At 35.3% G+C, this 23,447-nt stretch overlaps 6 protein-coding genes across 6 annotated transcripts in view; all 6 read right to left on the bottom strand.

Moving 5' to 3' along the window:
- Positions 1–227: 227 nt before the first annotated feature.
- Positions 228–3,007, bottom strand: LOC112045100 (catalase-like). The gene is made up of 2 exons (XM_024081176.2): positions 2,906–3,007; positions 228–1,640 (listed from the first exon to the last, which is right to left on the bottom strand). Exons 1-2 carry the CDS (start codon positions 3,005–3,007, stop codon positions 228–230), a joined length of 1,515 nt encoding a protein of 504 aa, XP_023936944.2.
- A 5,204-nt stretch (positions 3,008–8,211) lies between these two features.
- Positions 8,212–11,415, bottom strand: LOC112045084 (peroxisomal catalase 1-like). Its single transcript, XM_052882617.1, has 2 exons — positions 11,314–11,415; positions 8,212–9,630 (listed from the first exon to the last, which is right to left on the bottom strand). Exons 1-2 carry the CDS (start codon positions 11,413–11,415, stop codon positions 8,212–8,214), a joined length of 1,521 nt encoding a protein of 506 aa, XP_052738577.1.
- Positions 11,416–13,348: 1,933 nt separating this feature from the next.
- Positions 13,349–14,985, bottom strand: LOC128198264 (catalase-like). Its single transcript, XM_052882616.1, has 2 exons — positions 14,974–14,985; positions 13,349–14,767 (listed from the first exon to the last, which is right to left on the bottom strand). Exons 1-2 carry the CDS (start codon positions 14,983–14,985, stop codon positions 13,349–13,351), a joined length of 1,431 nt encoding a protein of 476 aa, XP_052738576.1.
- Positions 14,986–15,654: 669 nt separating this feature from the next.
- LOC128198263 (catalase-like) lies at positions 15,655–17,109 on the bottom strand. Its single transcript, XM_052882615.1, has one exon. It carries the CDS (start codon positions 17,107–17,109, stop codon positions 15,655–15,657), a length of 1,455 nt encoding a protein of 484 aa, XP_052738575.1.
- Positions 17,110–18,585: 1,476 nt separating this feature from the next.
- Positions 18,586–20,046, bottom strand: LOC112045083 (catalase-like). The gene has a single exon (XM_052882614.1). It carries the CDS (start codon positions 20,044–20,046, stop codon positions 18,586–18,588), a length of 1,461 nt encoding a protein of 486 aa, XP_052738574.1.
- Positions 20,047–22,509: 2,463 nt separating this feature from the next.
- LOC112045082 (catalase-like) overlaps positions 22,510–23,447 on the bottom strand; it is a 2,778-nt gene continuing 1,840 nt past the window's right edge. The window contains exon 2 of the mRNA XM_052882613.1: positions 22,510–23,433. Coding sequence (XP_052738573.1) covers positions 22,510–23,433 — 924 coding nt within the window. The remainder of the gene's footprint in view (positions 23,434–23,447) is intronic.

Below are 23,447 nucleotides of genomic sequence, written 5' to 3'. Positions count from 1 at the left end.
AATAAGATAAAAGAAAAAATACCTGAAGAAACTGGAGGTAAAAATACGTAGGTATTTCAGATTGTAACCGTAGTACCAGTAAAATGGACTCAGGAAGGGATCACAAAAAGTCACAACTATTTACCTACACATTTTTAACACAAGTTTCAAACGATAATCCATCACGAATGCCATTTCTAAAAACGTAAAACGTTAAGTGGATGATTTTCCTAGCGATAAACCTTTTTTTACATTTTCAGTTTTTTCGCCAATTGTTCCCCTAATTTTCGGTGAATACGTTTTATTAAGTTTAGAACTTTTATCTGAATCATGGGAAGTGCCCCTTTTAAGCCATCGGAAAAATTGTCAATAAGTCGAGATTTTTCCCCAGAACTCAGTTCCTCGTAGTATTCAGCAGCTTGACCTAAATTATTTACTCGACTCGTTTCTTTTATTTTAATCAATTTTGAATTATATTTCTCCCTGTACGGTTCAGCACCATTAAACGAATTGGGATAATAGTTGGGAGCACCTTTCTCATTATCACCGACTGGTGGCACGCCATCTCTAACATAAGTATGAGTGTCCACACGGAATGGACAATTAACTGGTATTTTTTTGAAATTCGATCCCAACCGATACATCTGTGAATGCCTATAGGCCAATCGACGTGCTAGAAACAGTTTATCTGGGGCTCCTAATATACCAGGAACTAAGCTTGACGGACAAAATGCCATCTGTTCTACTTGTGCGTGGTAATTGTTAGGGTTTTCATTTAAAACTATCTTACCGACTGGAAGTAATGGAAAGTCTCTAGTAGAAATAAGTGTGGTAACATCAAACACTATGTGTCCGGTCTTCTTTAGGTCTGCTTCGGACAAAATTTGCACACTTACCGTCCAGGTAGGATATTGACCTTTAGCGATTCGTGTAAATAAATCTCTCCCCATAAAATCAGGATCGTTGCTGCTAATGTTTTTAGCTTCAGCTGAGGTTAAGTGCTTAATGCCGGCGTCTGGTATGAAATGGAATCGGACAAAGTGATAAACCCCACAGTCATTTACAACCTGATATGTGTGAATCGGATGCGCAGCCATGTGTGCATAACCTGCAGGTATACCTAAATCAGAGAATAACTGTAGTACCAGGAATATGGACTCAGGAAGGGATGACAAAAAATCCCAAAATGTCGAAATATCAGTGAAACCTGTCGCTGGATTTATTCCTGCAGCATGGTTAGCAGAATCAAAATGTACCGCATCTTTAATAGTAAAAACTGAAGTACTAAATCCGGTTAAATCAAGATTACCTTCTTCAGTATAAAATTTTATTGACATGCCTCTAGTGTCACGGTTTACATCTGAACCCCCTCTATTTCCTCTAGTTGTTGATAATCTCGCAGCAATAGGTGTCTTCTTTCCAACTTTACTTAAAAAATTAGCTTTGCAAATATCTGAAATATCGTGTGTTACTTCAAAGTATCCAAATGCTCCAGAACCTTTTGGGTGAACGATACGCTCAGGAATTTTCTCTTCAACAAAATGAGTAATTTTATCTAGAAAATATTCGTTATCAATTACAGAATCAGTGTCTAATGTGCTGGTTGCTTCATGATCAGAGACAGGGGTACCGCCGCTTGTAGTTAGTGTGCCTATGGGACCCTGAAATTAATCAAATGGTTTAAAATTTCTTACATCTTACTGTTACACATCAAACCGAAATTAAAAGTCACAAAAGTCACAGTAAACTTGGTCTGACTTAGGGTTAAGTTAGGGTATCTACCGGAATTCAACCGCTTGCTTATGCTTTAGAGATAAATTCGTAGTTAAATAAGTGTTTTTTCACAATTCGTGCATCAAGCCGTGTATTTATCGCTGCATGCTAGGCAGGTAACTTAGGACCGTCCTTTCAAAATGCTTTCCTTAAAAATTCTGACAAATGATGATGAATTTACCATTCCAATAAGAGTAAACAATCCTTGACATATATTATTTAACTGATCCAGCGCACTAGCCATTTATTGGCGACCGAATAGTGAAGTGGGTAGTGACCCTGCTTTCTGCATAAACGGCCGTGTGTTAGATTCCCACTAGAAAATTTAGTAACATGGATGTTTTCCAGTATGTACTTATATAATATATATCATAGATAACCCTGGTTTATATGTCATGGAATCAGCGCTGTACTTGATCAATATAGAGGGTAGAACTGTAGTTGTAAGTTAAATGGTCGTTCCAGTAATGGTTGATAGTGTTACTTTGTGTATCTGCCACCCTTGACATGTAAAGCCTAGAACCTGCTCTTAGACTACGGCTTCGCCGATATCAGAAGTGGATTATAGTCGATGCCCCGTTATATATATGATAAAATCCGCTATCTTAGTACCCATAACACATACTTTAGGACTAATAAGTGATGTGTTTTGTGTAAGTACATTAATTTATCATAATTATAAAGTATAAGTTACAAATACCGGACTTTAAATGAAAATTTTAATATTAAAATCAATTAAGTTCGATTTTTTATATTATACACTACCGGACGCCCGGCCCGCGACTTTGTCCTCGTGAAACTGGAAGTAAACTTTCAACTACCCTACCCCTACCTTACCCCTACCCTACTCCTACCCTACCCCTACACTACCCATACCCTACCCCTACCCTACCCCTACCCTGCCCCTATTCTACCCCTGCCCCTTAAATTTTTATTCTGTCATAAGAACCTTCTTCTGAGAATAACAAACACATCAAAAAAAAATTGTGAAATCGGTCGAGCCCTTCACGCGTGATGGCGTTGGTTCAGTTTTCAAAACATGATAGATTAACATTGTTCGGAACCCTCGTGACGCGAATTCAACTCGCACTTGTCCGGTTTTTTTTATAGATTTGTAGTTTAATATTTAACGATATTGACAAATGAAACTTACGTCCGTGCTTGCCATAAAATCTTTAAGCTGATTTTTGATTGGATCCCATTCTTCCATGTCTACCGCCGCCACCAATGCAATCGTTATTAGCAATCCAAACATGTCCAGTAACTTCAATATCGTTTCCTTGCAGAGTTTCTTCGTGGTGTGAATTATATTAAACTCCGAGCTGCATTTATAAACGCGTCTGTTCCATATTTACTCAATTAATATTAAATCTATATTAGTATATAAAGCTAAAGAGTTCGTTTGTTTGTATGATTGAACGCGCTAATCTCAGGAACTACTGGTCCGATTTGTAAAATTCTTTCAGTGTTAGATAGCCCATTTATCGAGGAAGGCTATATATTATCCCAGCTAGGCTATATATCGTCAGCTAGTACAACATATGGATATTCGTGGAACTTATCGATGTCGATAAATTTACTCCAGAAAATATCGACGTCGACATTACCTAATGCATGTTCACCGAGGGACTTGGACTCACGGCGAATCGGAAATTACAAGAAATGAATATCATAGCATTTTGTATACGTAAGATATTCATCTCTAGTAAGAATATATATATATATATATATATATGAAACCTACAATGATAAAATAGCTGGTCGTACTAGCATATTACAAGAATTCCCTAGATTTTATTTAATTATACAAGTTCGTCATCAACCCATATTCGGCTCACTGCTGAGCTCGAGTCTCCTCTCAGAATGAGAGGGTTTAGGCCAATAGTCCACCACGCTGGCCCAATGCGGATTGGCAGACTTCACACACGCAGAGAATTAAGATAATTCTCTGGTATGCAGGTTTCCTCACGATGTTTTCCTTCACCGATTGAGACACGTGATATTTAATTACTTAAAATGCACACAACTGAAAAGTTGGAGGTGCATGCCCCGGACCGGATTCGAACCCACACCCTCCGGAATCGGAGGCAGAGGTCATATCCACTGGGCTATCACAGCTCCACTCCAACTCCAAGGTATTGACGAGTTATAAGAGCCGAACTGCATAACTAATATTGTTTTCAACTAAAAAATAAATACTTTTTTATGTTTTTATTCCGACTTTTCATGTAACATTCGCCTTTATCTATCCTTGCATTTTAATTACGTCTAACTTGGCTACGTCATAATTATAAGGATGCGTATAAGGGAAGCATTTATTTATAAAAGAAATAAGGTATATTATTTACCCCGAAAATATTAATTTTAGAACACATGTTAGAACCCTCCCATTCCTACACTAAATACACATCTTTTAGCTATCAACTCACCTGACATGCTGGTTGAGAACTTCTGAAATTACTTTTTCTTTGGTTGGCCTTGGTATTAAGGGCTCATACTCGATGAAGGTACTGAACAACGTTCAAGGTATCTGCCGTGCTCGAGTAACTGCAAAAATCCCCTCTTCGGCTTCAGAAGTTTTCGATGTGTTAGCGTTTGTAGAAAGAAAATCGACTTGCCACATGCAAACGCAAAGTTATCAAGGCTTGTAGCAAGCCTTGATAACTTTGCGTTTGCTGTATTCATAGTCTCAGCGCCTTGAAGTAGAGTTCACGTTCTGAAGTCGCTAGGCGGTTTCTCATTATACATATATATATGTATATATATATATATATATATATATATATATTATTTACAAGTTAGCCCTTGACTACAATCTCACCTGATGGTAAGTGATGATGCAGTCTAAGATGGAAGCGGGCTAACTTGTTAGGAGTAGGATGAAATCCACACCCCTTTCGATTTCTACACGGCATCGTACCGGAACGCTAAATCGTTTGGCGGTACGTCTTTGCCGGTAGGGTGGTAACTAGCCACGGCCGAAGCCTCCCACCAGAGACTACATATATTGTCAGGCTGATATCTTACTTTGTAACTGTCACGTGTAACCGTACACGTATTCAACGCTGCACGTGTAATGTTCATAACGTTACACTGAAATCAATTAGTTACGCTTAAATTAATTAAATAAACTCATCTTTTCTATAGTTTTAAAATAAAAGCGAAATAACATAAATCAAATAATGAATAATAAGTTATTAAAATTAAATTATACTAAAATGTTTATATTGTTCCAAGAGCAACTGAACAAACTTCTTTTTTCAAGGACAGCTAAAAACTATATCTCAAATGAATATTAAGTCGGTCTGTCAGTAACTATATCGGAGAATGATATTTTATACTAGAGATGGGACAAATGTGGAAAATTGACTTGAAAATGAACTTAATGTCATTTAGTCGATTATTAAACATCGATCGTCATTTAAACAAATAATACCTAATTATTCTACAATGTCGAGTGCGTTCAGGAAGTTAAAGAACAATAATATATAAAGATAAATATATAATGGAATTAAAGACAAAATTGTGCATGTGTGCTGTCAGTGAAGTCGCTAAATTCTTATCACTTTTTGCGGTGATTTTGTAGGCAGGTAACATGTCTATATGTTAGGTTCTGTTAAAGATGGCCACAAATCCCACAGTCGATACTCCGTAAATTTGGAAGTAGATAAATTAATTAAATCTCTTTCAAGTATTTAAATTTGATTATTTATTTGTTAGATTTTTAGACGTAAGTTTACTGTAATCAGCCAATAGCGTCGACGCAGAGAAACATTGACCAATCAAAGCAGAGAGAGTGACGTAGTCGGTCGACGAGTTGGAGGGAAAGGATATATGATAGAGAGAGAGGACAAAAGAGAGATCGATGTAAGGAAAAAGTCAATAATTATATGTAAAAGTGCAAAAATACCCATGTATTATCATTGATTATTCTTATATATTATAAATACAATAGATTATATGCGATAATTCTGGTGATAAAGGCAGTTGTGTTTTTATTCGTGCTGACCCGGCTTATATATAGTATACAATTATTATTGATGTCGGATGTTATTCCGCAATGTTTGTGTGCCTGTGTGTTGGCCAGACATTTCCTTAAAAGCTGAAAATTTATCAGCACAGATTTGCAGGTAAAACATAATATTACGATGTTATTTTCCGCTTTTTACTTTAATAGGTTTTGGGTATGTAAATTGTCAAATAAGACAGTTACATAGCGAAACACATACAGACATACACCATAGTAAAATACTCAGGATAGCTTCCTAGGGATACAGGATGCGATTGAAAACTCGATTTTTGATAAACGGGTAAAAATTAATATTTTCCCTGCTTAGTTATAGCTTGCACTTTTTAACTTCCTACAACTTATAGGGAGTTAAAAAACGCGGGCTACCGCTAGTGAAAAATCGAATGCAGCAGGTGAGTAATTACTAAAGTATCATTTTAACGTTTTTTCATGTGCAGAAATATTTGCGAAACGGTAACAGTACATATGATATAAGTGCGGTAAGTTGAGAAATTACAGGCGAGACGATATTGCAAAGGTGAGATTCCAAAGGCGAGAGCTATACTAAGGAAGCAGAGGTTGTAATTATCAAAACGCACGTATGTCATACGACGTTTTATAACACATTTGCGAGGGAACACACTTTGAACACATTTTCTGAAAATGAATTTGTTGATTTTTCTGTTTTCCATCATTTGGAATGATTTATGTTAAGATGACATTTTGATGTCATCTTAACATAAATCATTGTTATTTTTGCACAGATAGCGAAGTGAGTTCGTTTTTTTTTCGGCAAATGGTTGTCATTTATTGTCAAAATTAATAAAATGAAAGAATTAATTTTTTTATTATAGATTACCTCAAAAAGTTAACTTTTCTGTCATAAAAGCTTTTTGCTAAGTCTTAAAAAAATACCGTTCGTTTTTAGACGGATGATTAACGTTTTAAACTACATTACAGCACATGTGCGTTTTACTATACATTACGGCACGTGCGTAACATTACAATACTGAAATTGGTAAAATTAGAGATACTTTACGAGCAAATGTGTTATAAAGTAAGTTTTGTCAGCTCCCTAGCGCAGTAGGTCGTGCCGTGGTTCTCAACAGAGAGGTTCGGGGTTGGGTTCCCAGCTATTAGAATTTTATGTTTTCTAAATTGATTGTAGGCTTTTGGTACTCGTAAGCATCGGCCGTGGTCAGTTACCACCCGGTAAAGACGTACCGCCAAGCGATTTACCGTCCCGGTACGATGCAGCGTAGGTACCTTTAAGATGTGAAAATAAACTTGAACCTCTTCCAAGTAAGTCCGCTACCATCACTGCATCATCACTTAACTTCAGGTGAGATCGAAGTCAAAAGCTAACTTGTCATTTACTAAAAACACACACACACTATTATACAATCTTTAAATTTATGTGCCCTGTAATAACTCCTCTAAAAAATAACAATAAATAATAACTCCTGGGCTCCTCCAAACAATCCCGCGATAAGTTTATTATGTCCAAGGGTACGAAATGTCGAAACATTATGAAATCGCTACGGTTTTAAAAGCTTTTAGTAAGGCTCCTGAAGTTCAAATGAAATACCTAAGTACCTATACTTCCGTATACAATCACATCCTAACTAAGCACGATTAACCCTGTGGTTTCCTAAACTGAGCACGATAAACCCGTCGAGTTCAGGCTCATAATTAACTTTGTCATTTCTTTTTCGTTTCGGTAGTGGTTTTCTACCAAAAATGCAAAACTAGGTATAAATAAGATTTTGAATATTCGTTGTACTTCCTAGTAAAAAAACCCTCGAAATTATATTCCGAAAACTATATAATGATTATGAGTAAATATTTACTACAGTACTGATATTATTGAAGGTCTTAGATAATCCAGAAATAGGAGAATTGTGAAATTAGGAGTATAAGAATGAAATGCGTTTTAATATTTTTTATTGTTTATTTTCTATTTTTCTCTTACCAGTTATAAACACAAATCTATACTTATAATAAATCTGTAGAGAGGTAAATTCTGTACATGAAATATATTTCCAAAATAACTATCAGGGGGTCATTAGTGATCGATACTGATGCCAAAAATGCAAACAGTAATTTTTTTGTTTTTCTGTCGGTATGTTCTTTATAGAAACAAAACGTACTCGACTACAATGAATAGGAGCAGATCAGTGAAGGGAAATGTTGAGAAAACGGAAGAAGTTACTCCATTTTTTATAGGATAGGGGTAAGGTAGGGTAAGGTAGGGGTACGGTAGGGGTAGGGTAGGCGTAGCGGTAGGGTTAGGGTAGGGGTAGATGAAAGTTTACATCGAGTTTTAAGCGGACAAAGTCGCGGGCGTTCGCTAGTAAATAATAAAATTCTAATTATTTACTTGTCATTTGTACGTACATATACATTTGCAAATAACAGCAATACACATCGTACAGAAAACAATAAATGTTTTATTTATACATTGTGATATTTAACCCTTGGGCAACACTATAGGCCAAGTCTCGATTTATAACTTTAAAAATATCAAGTGCTCTTTGTTGCAAAACTTTAGCAACTGGTTGTAACGAGAACACTAAAGTTTCAAGGAATCGTGATTTTTCTCCAGAATCCATTTTGACGTAAAATTCATTTGTTTGATCAAAATTGTCAGCTTTTTTTTCTACAATACTTATTAAACCGGCACGTGGCTTATTCATGTATGGAACAGGTCCATGGAATGAGTTAGGATAGTAGTTGGGAATGTCTTCCTCATTTGAACCAACGTCCGGCCTGCCATCCCTATTGTAAGTAAATGTTCTTACTTGAGACGGACAATTTACTGGAATTTTATTAAAATTTTTACCCAAGCGATATAACTGCGTATCTCTATAAGAAAAAACTCGTGATTCAAACACCTTATCTGGTCCTCCAAGTATTCCGGGAACTAAATTTCCCGGACAAAATGCCAACTGTTCAACATCTGCGAATTGATTTATAGGATTTCTATTTAAAACTAATTTCCCAATTTGGTGTAAGGGGTATTCTTTTAAAGGTAAAAGCCTTGTAACGTCAAACACTTTAGACCCAGCCTTTTTAACGTCTGATTCGGTTAAGATTTGCAAGCTAACTATCCAAGAAGGAAAATCTCCATTGCCAATAGATCGATACAAATCTCTTGTCAAATAATCAGGATCCTCAGCAGCAATCTTTCTAGCTTCTTGTGTGGTAAAATATTTAAATTCAGAGCATGGTGTTATATGAAACCGGACAAAGTGATAATCTCCAGTCTTGTTCTCTACTTGATACGTATGTAATGCGAAACCAGACATGTAGCGATAGCCAGCGGGTATACCGGTGTCAGAAAATATCATGAAAAAACTGTGTAATGCCTCGGGAGATAATGTCATTAAGTCCCATATCGTATTAGGATCAATGAGATTTGTCGCTGGATTTCTTTTCAACGCATGTAAAAACCGTACAAATAGATTTGGATCATTATAAAAATATACAGGAATGTTATTACATGGTAAATCAAAGTTACCTTCTTTGGTATACAGTTTTATTGCAAATCCTCGAACATCTCTAACTAAGTCCATATTTCCTCTTTCTGATAGTGTCTGTGAAAATCTGACTACGACTGGCGTCTTCATTCCTACTTTCTTCAGAAAGTCAGCTTTACAAATGTGTGAGATATCGTGTGTGACTTGAAAATAACCGAATGCTCCAGTGCCCCTTCCATGATTTATACGTTCAGGCATTCTTTCTCGATCAATGTTATAAATCATATCCATAAAGAAATTGTTATGAATCAATGGAGTGTTTAACGTGGTTGTTGCTTCAGTATAAGATACAGGTGCGCCGGCACTAGTGGTTAGGACACCCACGGGACCCTGCAAATTAGTTTTTTAGTTTAATTGGTAATGGATATGTTTTTCCGTTTTTAAAAAAAGAGAGTTACATATACAGACAAACACCACCGTAAAATTACTCAGGATAGCTTCCTAGGGAGTCAGGAGAGATTCGCAGAAAACTGGATTTTTGATAAACGGGGAAAAAATAAACATCTTCCCTGCTAGGGAGTTAAAAAATGCGAGCTATCGATAGTGAAAAAATGAATCCAGCAGGTGAATAATTACTAAAGTATAATTTTAACGTTTTTTCAGGTGCGAAGTATTTGCGAAACGGTATAAAGTAAGATACACAACACGCTTTTGTCAACTCCCTAGCGTAGTAGGTTGTGCCATAGTTCTCAACCGAGAGGTCCGGGGTTGGGTTCCCAACTATTAGAATTTTATATTTTCTAAATTAGCTGTGAGTTTTTCGTGAGCATCGGCCGTGGCTAGTTGCCACCCTACCGGTAAAGACGTACCGCCAAGCGTTTTACCGTTCCGGTACGATGCCGCGTAGGTACCGTTAAAGATGTGGAAATAAACTTATGCCTCTTCCAACTAAGCCCGCTTCCACCTTAGACTGCATCGTCACTTAACATCAGGTGAGATCGAAGTCCACAGCTAACTTATCATTTACTAAAAACACTCACACACACACACTAATATACAATCTTTAAATTAATGTGCCCTGTAATAACTCCTCTAAAAAATAACAATAAATAATAACTCCTGGGCTCCTCCAAACAATCCTGCGATAAGTTTATTATGTCCAAGGGTACGAAATGTCGAAACATTATGAAATCGCTACGGTTTTAAAAGCTTGTAGTAAGGCCCCTGAAGTTCAATTGGAATACCTAAGTATACTTCCGTATACAATCACATCCTAACTATACACTATAAGCCCTGTCACTCCAAACTAAGCACGATAAACCCGTCGAGTTTAGGCTCATTTTTAACTTTGTCATTTCTCTGTCTTTTGGGTGGTGGTTTTCCATCAAAAATGCAAAACTAGGTATTGGAATTTGAATATTCGCTTAACTTCCTAGAAAAAAAATCCTTGAAATAAATGTACAGTTGTTTCACTAATTATTTTTCACCAAATAAAAGACAGACCTTTTTGCCTTACAATTTTATTTTTTAACTTTAATAATTTTTTTTTACTTACTTGGATATAATAGTGCCACTTTAATAACACGAAAACATAATATTTACGAAGGATATATTTATGGAGGATTAATCTAAGCATGATGTTAAATTCAATCCTTCTGCTACACGATTACCGAAGTCTGGATGAATAGCGTTGAATACTTTAATTAATCTGTTCTGTACCAAATTAGTCACATTTGCCAAGACTTCGCACAAATTAGCAACTAACACAGATCGTTCATTATCTGTAAATTCCTCAACATATAGCCTTCTAGATTCATCAAAATTGTCTGGCTTACTTTCTTGAATTTGTATTAAAGTTAACTTATGTTTTTGCATATAGGGAACAGGTCCGTGGAAAGAGTTGGGATAATAGTGCGGTGCGTCTTCTTCATTGTCTCCGACCGGTGGCTCCCCATCTCTGTTATAAGTTAATGCTCTTGTTTGGAACGGACAATTTACAGGAATTTTATGGACATTTCTCCCCAAGCGATGTGTGTGAGCATTCCTGTATGCCAGTGCTCGTCCTTCAAATACTTTATCTGGTGCTCCAAGAATACCTCTCACTACATTACTTGGACAAAAAGCCATCTGTTCCACGTCTGCAAAGAAGTTTTTGGCATTTCTATTTAAGACCATCTTGCCAATTGGACGTAGGGGAAAATCTTTCTCGCTAATAGTTCTTGTGACATCAAACACGTTAGGGCCAAGACGTTTAACGTCTGTCATGTTTAAAACCTGTGCATAAAGTGTCCAAGAAGGAAATTTGCCATTGCCAATTCTCCGGTATAAATCTCTAGTTAAGTAATCGTTATCAATGTTATTCAGCCGTCTCGCCTCCTGTACACTTATAATTTTAATGCCAGCGTTTGGCAATAAATGAAATCTACAGAAATAGTAAACACCCTTTTTGTTTACAACTTGGAACGTATGTATCGGGTGGCCTGGCATATTTGTGAAGCTAGCGGGAATGGTACGCTCTGCAAATACTAACATAAAGCTTGGCAACGATTCAGGAAGTAAAGATAACAAATCCCAAGCGGCGTGGTTGTCTAAAAGATTTGTCGCTGGATTTCTTCTCCTACCCAGTACAAAAGATCTGAAGTGAAGAGGGTCTTTATAAAAGTACACGGGAATATTAAGTCCAAGTAAATCTAAATTACCCTCCTTCGTATAAAACTTCACTGAAAGGCCTCGAATATCTCTATTTAAGTCAGACGTTCCTTTCTCTCCCGTTGTTGTTGAGAATCTGACTCCGACTGGCGTCCTCTTTCCTATTTGGTTGAGGAAGTCTGCCATACAGATATCAGTGAAATCATGTGTTACTTCAAAGTAACCAAACGCACCAGTGCCCTTTGCGTGAACGACTCGTTCAGGAATATTCTTTGTTACTATCGCCGATATGGTATCCACAAAGTGTGCGTTTAAAAGTAACTGGCTATTCAGTGTGTTCACATGCTCGTAAGCAACGAGTGAGCCAGTGCTTGTAGTTAATGTTCCAATTGGGCCCTGAAATATAAACATTACTAAAATTATAAATATAAATTATTTAAAAAAAAAAACAACTAGGCAAGTTAACTGTGATCAAGGAATATTTGCTAAGAATACAAAAATGCTGTTTTAAATTTCGAATGCCGATGGAAGGACAAGAAGATACTGGTGATTATTTCAGGTTTATCGTGGAACACCTTGTGAACTTTTTTCGTGGAACACCTTGTGAGCTCAGAATATGTGTGAATGTAGCTAATAATATTTTTTTAAAATATTAAACCGACTTCAATGTGAAATAACTAAAACAATAATAATTAACTAAATTGCAAATCAATTTAAGTGTAGCAATTATTTAAAAATAAACACAGCATGGAATTATGAAGAAAAGTTCTCAGAAAAAAAATCATATCTACTTGGTAGTTTTGTGACTAATGTGCTCATCTTATTTCATTTTCTTTCTTTCTCTCATTTTTTTTTCTTTTCAAGTTAATATGTATGTTCTTTAATTGTGATATTTAAGTTATCATTTATTTACTTTTCTTCTTTAACCCATGCTGTGTTTATTTGTATATAATTATTACACTTATGTTGATTTATAATTTAGATACATTTTATTATTTTAGTTAGTGTAAGTGGTTGCAAATAAACCTATTAAATAAATGAATAAAAAGTAAATCAAATATAACTTAAATATCACAAATAGAATACATACAAAATAACTTAAAAAGTAAAAAATTAAAGAAAGAAAGAAAATGAAATAACTTATATCATATTAGTCTCAAGGGTTCCAAGTGAAGATGATTATTTTCCGAAAACTAATATAATGATTATGAGTAAATATTTACTACAGTACTGATATTATTGAAGGTCTTAGATAATCTAGAAATAGGAGAATTGTGAAATTAGGGGTATAAGAATGAAATGCTTTTTAATATTTTTTTTTTTTTGTTTATTTTCTATTTTTCTCTTACAAGAAAAACACAAATAAATAATAAAATTCTCATTATTTACTTGTCATTTGTACGTACATATACATTTGCAAATAACAGCAATACACATCGTACAGAAAACAATAAATGTTTTATTTATACATTGTGATATTTAACCCTTGGGCAACACTATAGGCCAAGTCTCGATTTATAACTTTAAAAATATCAAGTGCTCTTTGTTGCAAAACTTTAGTGACTGGTTGTAACGAGAACACTAAAGTTTCAAGGAATCGTGATTTTTCTCCAGAATCCATTTCGATGTAAAATTGATTTGTTTGATCAAAATTGTCAGCTTTTTTTTCTACAATACTTATTAAACCGGCACGTGGCTTATTCATGTATGGAACAGGTCCATGGAATGAGTTAGGATAGTAGTTGGGAATGTCTTCCTCATTGGAACCAACGTCCGGCCTGCCATCCCTATTGTAAGTAAATGTTCTTACTTGAGACGGACAATTTACTGGAATTTTATTAAAATTTTTACCCAAGCGATATAACTGCGTATCTCTATAAGAAAAAACTCGTGATTCAAACACCTTATCTGGTCCTCCAAGTATTCCGGGAACTAAATTTCCCGGACAAAATGCCAACTGTTCAACATCTGCGAATTGATTTATAGGATTCCTATTTAAAACTAATTTCCCAATTTGGTGTAAGGGGTATTCTTTTAAAGGTAAAAGCCTTGTAACGTCAAACACTTTAGATCCAGCCTTTTTAACGTCTGATTCGGTTAAGATTTGCAAGCTAACTATCCAAGAAGGAAAATCTCCATTGCCAATAGATCGATACAAATCTCTTGTCAAATAATCAGGATCCTCAGCAGCAATCTCTCTAGCTTCTTGTGTGGTAAAATATTTAAATTCAGAGCATGGTGTTATATGAAACCGGACAAAGTGATAATCTCCAAACTTGTTCTCTACTTGATACGTATGTAATGCGAAACCAGACATGTAGCGATAGCCAGCGGGTATACCGGTGTCAGAAAATATCATGAAAAAACTGTGTAATGCCTCGGGAGATAATGTCATTAAGTCCCATATCGTATTTGGATCAATGAGATTTGTCGCTGGATTTCTTTTCAACGCATGTAAAAACCGCACAAATAGATTTGGATCATTATAAAAATAGACAGGAATGTTATTACATGGTAAATCAAAGTTACCTTCTTTGGTATACAGTTTTATTGAAAATCCTCGAATATCTCTAACCAAGTCCATATTTCCCCTTTCTGATAGTGCCTGTGAAAATCTGACTACGACTGGCGTCTTCATTCCTACTTTCTTCAGAAAGTCGGCTTTACAAATGTGTGAGATATCGTGTGTGACTTGAAAATAACCGAATGCTCCAGTGCCCCTTCCATGATTTATACGTTCAGGCATTCTTTCTCGATCAATGTTATAAATCATATCCATAAAGAAATTGTTATGAATCAATGGAGTGTTTAACGTGGTTGTTGCTTCAGTATAAGATACAGGTGCGCCGGCACTAGTGGTTAGGACACCCACGGGACCCTGCAAATTAATGAAAAGATCGTATCGATCATTAATTTATTCCGAACTTATAAACATAAACAGCCAATTAGTACAAATATAATGTTTTAAAATTAACACAACACTGACTGACTGCCACTTATGTTAAACCTATTCGTCAAGAAATAATTGTGTTTGCCTCTTAATTTAAGAAAATCTAAGCGTATTAACCAACCAATCTATTATACTCGTAGATTCATACTCAGTGTGGCTCGCCAACCCACATGGAGCAGTGTAGATGTAGAACATCAATTCTCCTATCAAAGGAGAAGTCGGGCCCTGTGAGCCGATTACGACAATAAATGCATAACGTAATGAGTCGTGTATTTAATGAGATGACATTGTTATTGTGAGATATAGATATGAACTTGCTTCATTAATGATTGAATATTGATAAATTTTGCTTTGGATTGATACGTTGATGAATTGATTCTCAATTTTGGTCGTTATTTTTATTGAGAGAATCTTTGAATGTTAGTTTAGATATACGCCAGAAATGGTCGAATACATAATTTTACTGTTTGTATTCTCAACAAATAAATGAATACAGAGTAAATTGTGGTATTACGTTGAGTAATGTACGAGTACATTAACTAGAATATTATATATTAGTTTTATGATAAACTAATATAATATTTAAAAAAAAATCCTGGTTCGAAACTCAACACTTTCAAAATCAGGTTATAAGATAAATACAATAAAAAGTTAATGAGTGTTATGTGAATAAAAGTTTTTTTTTTTTTATTTCATTCATTTATTTCTTCAATCCATCTTCAAATGATTATTTTTTTAAAACAATAAATTATATTTTAAAACGATAATAACAAACATTGGAAATTAATCACCAATAACAATAACACAATAAAAACTTAATAACACTTTGTCATATTTAATCCATTGGCCACGCCATTTCCCAAATCAACGTTTATGGATGTAAAAATATCTACTGCTTTTCTTTGCAGTGGTTCAAAGACTGTTTGCAACGAATAAACTAAATTTTCTATCAATCTAGATTTTTCATCAGTTTTCAATTCGTTGACAAACTCTTGAATTTGATCAAAATTGTCTGGCTGTGTTTCTATAATTTTAATTAAACTTGATCGTGGTTTTGTCATATAGGGCACAGGGCCGTGAAATGAATTAGGGTAGTAGTTGGGAATGTCTTCTTCGTTGTCCCTTACTGGAGATACGCCATCTCTGTTATAAGTGAATGTCCTGACTCGAAATGGACAATTAACAGTCATCTTATTGAAATTTTTTCCCAGGCGATAACATTGGGTATCTCTATAAGCAAGTTTTCGACCTTCATATATTTTATCTGGGCTTCCAAGCATTCCGGGAACTAAATTTGACGGTGAAAAGGCCAACTGTTCTACTTCTGCAAAATAATTTTTGGGATTTCTATCTAAAACTAATTTACCAACTTCATGTAAGGGGTGTTCTTTCAAAGGAATAATTCTCGTAACATCAAACACTTTAGGCCCAGCCTTTTTTACATCTGCTTCACTTAAGATTTGAATGTGAAGTGTCCAAGAAGGAAAGTCACCATTTCCAATTGCTCGATATAGATCTCTTGTCATATAATCTGGATCCATAACATTGAGATTTCTAGCTTCTTCAGACATTAAGTACTTAATACCACCATCTGGCAAGAAATGGAATCGGACAAAATTACATTCCCCATTTTTGTTCTCAACTTGATGCGTATGAATCGGATAACCAGGCATATTTCGATAGCTAGTAGGTATACCGGCATCTGAGAATACTCTTAAAAAATTATTTAATGTTTCGGGAGCCAATGTTATTAAATCCCAAAGCGTGTGAGGATCAATGAGATTTGTGGCTGGATTTCTTTTTAACGCATGCAAAAATCTATTAAAATAAATTGGATCCTTATAAAAATATACAGGAATACTGTTTCCAGGTAAATCAAAGTTACCTTCTTTAGTATAAAATTTAACTGCAAAGCCCCGTCCTTCTCGAGTCACCTCAGGACTTCCTCTATCAGACAGTGCTTGTGAAAATCTCACAGCGACAGGAGTCTTCGTTCCCACTTTCTTCAGAAAGTCAGCTTTGAAAATGTGTGAGACATTGCGTGTGACTTGAAAATAACCAAATGCACCAGCACCTTTCCCATGATTGACACGTTCAGGAATTCTTTCTCGGTTGACACTAGTTATCGAATCCATAAAAAAAGTGTTATAAATCAACTGAGCATTTAGCGTGTTGGTGGCATCAGTATACGGGACAGGTGCGCCGGCACTTGTAGTTAAAACACCTACGGGACCCTGAAAGTTGACAAAAGCTTCATCTCGATTATTCATTCGTTCGCAGTTACGAGTACATGAATGATGAGCTACTGGATTAGCTGTCGCTTACTGTCCGTAATGAAATGATGTAAAAAAATACTACATGCTTCAGAGATTAAACCTATTATGCAGGCTTATCTAATTTTATATGGGCATCAACACAATAATGTTTTTTCTACATTAATATTGTTCTTCCTACATTAATATATCTTTAATTATAATATGTATTACTTATTTGTATGAAAAGAAGGGGTATAAATAGGGTTGAAAGTATCCATCGATTTTCACGCGGACAAAGTCACGTCCACGAAGGCTACTATTAAAAAATAACCTGAATTGTACTGAAGGTTTGAAGTATTATTCGCGTCCGTTCTTAATTATAGCTAAAATTAGATCAAGCTAACATATTAGCTCTTTATTAACAATAGTGTATTTATCGTAATCATCATCATCGCCTTCATTATCAGCATCAAGACATGATTAGTCTTCTAAAGCTCAGGCTTTTCACAATACTAGACAAAGGTCAAATTATTATCAACAGGGAAAAAACAAGCGTTGACCAAAGTACATAGTGGATATATTTCCAGAGAAGCGCTACCCAGAAAATGGATTTGAACATCAAGAACCACACAGTTTTTAAACTGTTACCATATTACATGTATACGATGTACGTGATTTATGGGTTTGTGAATAAAAAGGCGTCTTAATAAAATTTATTTTATTTACCACGCCTAAAACATACAAAAGTAAAAAAATAAAATCGACCTTATTTTAGAAAAAATAATGTCTGTCTGTCTGTCTGTCTGTCTGTCTGTCTGTCTGTCTGTCTGTCTGTCTGTCTGTTCGTAATAGAAACAAAAACTACTCGACGGATTTTAACGAAACTTGGTACAATTGTTCTTCATACTCCTGGGCAGGTTATAGTATACTTTTCATCATGCTACCATCAATAGGAGCAGAGCAGTGAAGGGAAATGTTGGGAAAACGGGAGAAGTTACTCCATATTTTAAGCTTCCGTCGCGTGTGCAGCCTTAATGAATAGGGTAGGGGCAGGGTAAGGTAGGGGTAGATAAAAGTTTACATCGACTTTCACGCGGACGAAGTCGCGGGCGTCCGCTAGTATATAATATATTTAGATCTTGGAAAAACTTAAGATTTTCTTGTATTTATATAAGTTTTCAAAGTTTTCATGTATATTCATGTATAATTTTATATTCATGCAATATACGTGAAACGCTTGCTCCTTTTACTTTCAGATAGTATCTCATAAATATATCATCATTATACATATGTATTCACTCCTTTGAACTGACAAAAATGAACTTATTTAATAAGGTACGGCGTTATGATATGAAAATTAATAAAAATAAACTAGGTACAATTGGACTGTAGGTGTTAATTAGTGATAATATATCATTGCTGACCAAAATCACGCCACAAAGCAAACTCATATAGGTAACAGCGCTACTCGGTAGCCCATACATTAAAGGGTCAATTACACATCGTAACGTTCAATCTTTGAGCTACACGATCACCCAAATCTGGGTGAATAGTTGACAAAATATCTATTGCTTTTTTCTGCAATGAAGCAAAGCTGACGTCTTGCAACGAGAATACAATATTTTCTATAACACGAGATTTTTCATCATGTGTTAATTCATTGACATAAAAATCACGAGTTTGATCAAAATTATCTGCTTTACCTTCTACAATGTTGATTAAGCCAGAACGAGACTTAGTCATGTAAGGCACCGGACCATGAAACGAGTTGGGATAGTAGTTCGGAATGTCTTCCTCGTTGTCTGCAACTGGAGGCCTGCCATCTCTGTTGTAAGTAAATGTTCTCACTTGGAATGGACAATTAACAGGTATTCTGTTGAAATTTTTACCCAAGCGATAATTTTGCGTGTCCCTATATGCAAATACACGGGCTTCGTATAATTTATCTGGAGATCCGAGTATACCGGGGACTATATTACCTGGACTGAAAGCTAACTGTTCTATTTCTGCGAAATTATTTTTAGCATTTCTATTTAAAATTAATCTACCGACTTGGTGTAGGGGATACTTTTTTAAAGGAAGGAGTCTTGTGGCGTCGAATACTTTAGGTCCGTCTCTTTTTACATCAGTTTCCGTTAAAATTTGAACGCTAACTCTCCAGCAAGGAAAATTACTGGTACCAATTGCTCGATACAAGTCCCTTGTAAAATAATGCGGATCTTCAGCAGAAATATTTCTAGCTTCCTCTGTCATCAAATTTTTAATTCCAGCACATGGTATGATATGAAATCGGACAAAATTATAATGTCCAGTCTTATTCTCTACCTGAAATGTATGTATTCCAAATCCGGGCATATAGCGGTAATTAGCAGGAATGCCGGTATCAGAAAATGATCTTAAAAAAGCGTGGAGTGACTCGGGAAACAGTGTCAGTGTATCCCATACTGCATCCCTACTAAATAGATTCGTCGCTGGATTTCTTTTTTGTGCATGCATGAACGTAACAAACAGTAGTGGGTCTTTATAAAAATATACGGGAGCATTACATCCAGCTATATCGAAATTACCCTCTTTAGTATAAAACTTAACTGAGAAGCCTCGCGCATCCCGATTTAACTCGGAACTGCCTTTCTCTGATAGAGAAGGTGAAAATCTCACTGCAACTGGCGTCTTTTTACCCACTTTATTAAGAAAGTCAGCTTTGCAAATATGTGAGATATCATGTGTAACTTGGAAATAACCAAATGCACCAGTGCCCCCTCCGTGATTGATGCGTTCAGGAATTCTTTCTCGATGTATATGACTCATCGTATCCATGAAATAGTTGTTGTAAATCAACGCAGTATTCAAGGTATTGCTGACTTCCGTGTAGGTAACAGGCGCGCCAGCACTTGTAGCTATACCACCTACGGGACCCTGAAAGTTGACAAAACCATGATTTCGATCAATCATATATATTGGTATCTGAGAATATACCAAGATGCGACCCTACAAACGCACTACATAGACATTGGAGTAGTTATTGCTAAACATTTTCATATAAAATCTGTTGATTTTTGAGGTTCTTTAATCATTTTTACTTGCATATTAGGTCTTTACACATAAAATTGATGAATACGGCAAAAAAATACTCGTAAATAATAATTATGAATGGTAGGTATGCCATAGTAATTTAATTCATTTTGGCGATTTTGAAAGCATTCATTATCAACCCATATTCGGCTCACTGCTCAGCTCGAGTCTCCTCTCAGAATGGGTTAGGCCAATAGTCCACCACGCTGGTCCAATGCGAATTGGTAGACTTCACACACGCAGAGAATTAACCCATTTAGACCTGAAACTATTTCTTTGTAAAATAAGTGTTTTTGTCTATTTCAATGACGTCATAGAGCATAAAAAAATAATAAAAAAAATTACAATTCCATAGCCTCAATAGCTCAACGGTAAGAGCGGTTGGATTCATCACCGAGGGGTGGTTTAATCCTCACCCCGTTGGTCTATTATCGGACCCACTTCTAGCACAGTCTTTCCCGACTAGTTGGAGGGGAATGGTAATATTGATCATATTGTAAAAAATATGGCAAATATTCTTGAAAAAAAACAAAAAAATAATAAAAATAAAAAAATTATGATGCGAGCGATGCAAAAAAACACCGCAAGAGACTCACAGGAACTTTTTTTGCTTCATTATTGATTTGTGCAGCATTTTCACCATTGAACGAATAACTGAATATACTTCAAATTAACCGTTTGGCTGTCAAATCCATTGTAAGTAAATAACTTTAACTAAAAATCTGTAAGTTGAAGTACCCATAAGAAACACGCCAGAGCAGTCACTTCCACTTTGTATTGTTCTTCCTGTTTAACCAATATTAGTTTTGGAACTTTACTATGAGCATTTGGTTATAAATTTTATTGGAAAATATAAGGTCGCCTTTGCATGCTTACATGTATTTACTTATTGTTTTCTGTAGTCTGATTGTAATCATTTGTGGTGTGTGCATTGTGTAAAGATTTCCTTCATTCTATTTCTTCAGATATTTCGATTTACCTAGTATATGTATTTCGATTTTCATCACTTTGGCGATTTGTTGTAAGCATTTTATTCTACTCTTACACTTATACTCATACTCAAGTGTGACGTGGTTGCAGTATTCAGTTCCACGATTACTTTTAGTTTCTTTTTATTGAAATCGGTCTTCGGTTGTCATACTTCGGTCTTATTTTGAAGTTCAAAGTTTCGATAACAAAAACCAAACACGTACCTTTTTTTTGCAGTAACTATCTAGTACTTTGTTTCGTTGTCTCTGCAAACTACTAAAAATTACGAAATTTAAATCACCAGCTTCGTAATTCCAAATTTCGAATTTTGAATTTAGAATTCTGGGCAAATATTTACTTAACTAAATATTGCGCTGAAAATGGGGTTCATGGCCGCTGAAACTCAGGCATGTCGCTGCTAGGAAGGGTACTCATCAGACATTTTTTATTTTTTCAAGTACTACATGTTAGAAAGGTGTTAAAATTTGTCTAAATTCATTCAAAATTTCATTTCTCATACCTACTTGGAAAGTAGTGTTGTTTTTATCTGATTATTGGGTGGAAAATGCTGCTTCCCTCCTTAGGGAATAATTCATACAAATTACTTCCCACCTAAGGGCCGGAATAAACTTTAAAAATAGAACTGCAGTCAGATGAAAAAAATGAACTAATTAAAAAAAATGCTGCGGCCATGTGAGTTTCTAAGCAGCCAGTGTGAACTTAGCGCAAACTTCTTTAGGAATAAGCCGCAACATTTACGGGGTGAGTTCCATATTTAAAATTTAAAAAGTCGACGCAAATTGGCGGGATATTAATCTATTATGTATCTGTGACGGAATTAAAATTAAAAGGTAATAATCATAATTATAAACTGAGATATTAAAAAATGAGATATTAAAAGATTTGATATTAAAAATGAGTTCAATAATAATTAATAAAATATTAATTAAAAAAACATTATTTTTAATGTAAATTAATTAGAATTTTCCTAATTTGATAATTAATTTTAAATAGGTAGTGATAATATATAAGTATCAATAAATCCTACTTATATCATAAACGCGACAGTTTGTATGGATGTTTGTTACTCTTTAACGCCGCAACTACAGAACCGATTCGGCTGAAATTTGGAATGGAAATAGATTTTACTTAGAATTAACACAAAGGCTACTTTGCATCCCAGAAAAATCCATGGTTTCCAAAACTAAATTCCACGCGGACAAAGTCGCGGGCGTCCGCTAATATACAATAATTGCTCGTTCACAGATACGTCGAGATAGATATGAACAATTTAATTGCGTTCCCGAAACCACATTTTAAATAAAATTTTAGTTTCTATATTAATTAATGTTATTTTATTAATTAGTAACAGTTTTAACAACACTTTGTAGTACTCAAACCTTGCTCTACGCGATAACCCAATTCCAGGTGAATAGTTTTCAAAATATTTATTGCTTTTCGTTTCAAAGGTTCATAAGTGACTCTTTTCAACGAGTTCACTATGTTCTGTATTAGTCGGGACCGCTCGTCATTTTCCAATTCGTTGGCATAATATTCGGCAGCCTGATCAAAATTATCGGCTTTACTTTCTACAATGTTGATTAAACCTGAATGCCGCTTAGTCATGTAAGGCACAGGTCCATGAAACGAGTTAGGATAATAATTCGGAATATCTTTCTCATTATCTCTCACTGGAGGCACGCCGTCTCTGTTATATGTAAATGTTCTTGTTTGATATGGACAATTAACAATAATGTTATTGAAATTTTTCCCCAGACGATACAATTGCGTATCTCTATACGCAAAACTACGCGATTGAAACAGCTTATCTGGCCCTCCAAGTATGCCAGGAACTAAATTTCCGGGACTAAAAGCCAGCTGTTCAACATCTGCGAAGTGATTTCTAGGATTTTTTGTTAAAACTAATTTACCGATTTCGTGTAGAGGATATTCTTTCAGAGAAAGAAGTCTGGAAGCGTCAAATACTTTAGGTCCAGCTTTTTTTATATCATCTTTCGTTAAAATTTGCAAGCTCACTGTCCAGGAAGGAAAGTCGCCGTTGCCAATTGCTCTGTATAAATCTCTTGTTAAATAGTCGGCATCTACAACGTTCATACGTCTTGCTTCTTCGACTGTAAAAGTTTTAATGCCCTCATCCGGTGTATAGTGGAATCGTACAAAATGGCAATCTCCACATTTGTTCTCTACCTGATAAGTATGAATTGCAAAACCCGGTATATTACGGTAGCTACGAGGAATGCCAGCATCGGAGAACAATCTTAAGAACCCATGGATTGTCTCTGGAAATGATA

This window comes from Bicyclus anynana, chromosome 7 (genome assembly GCF_947172395.1).
Source record: "Bicyclus anynana chromosome 7, ilBicAnyn1.1, whole genome shotgun sequence".
In the NCBI taxonomy this organism is placed as follows: Eukaryota; Metazoa; Arthropoda; class Insecta; order Lepidoptera; family Nymphalidae; genus Bicyclus; species Bicyclus anynana.
This window is presented reverse-complemented; position numbering and strand designations above follow the sequence as displayed.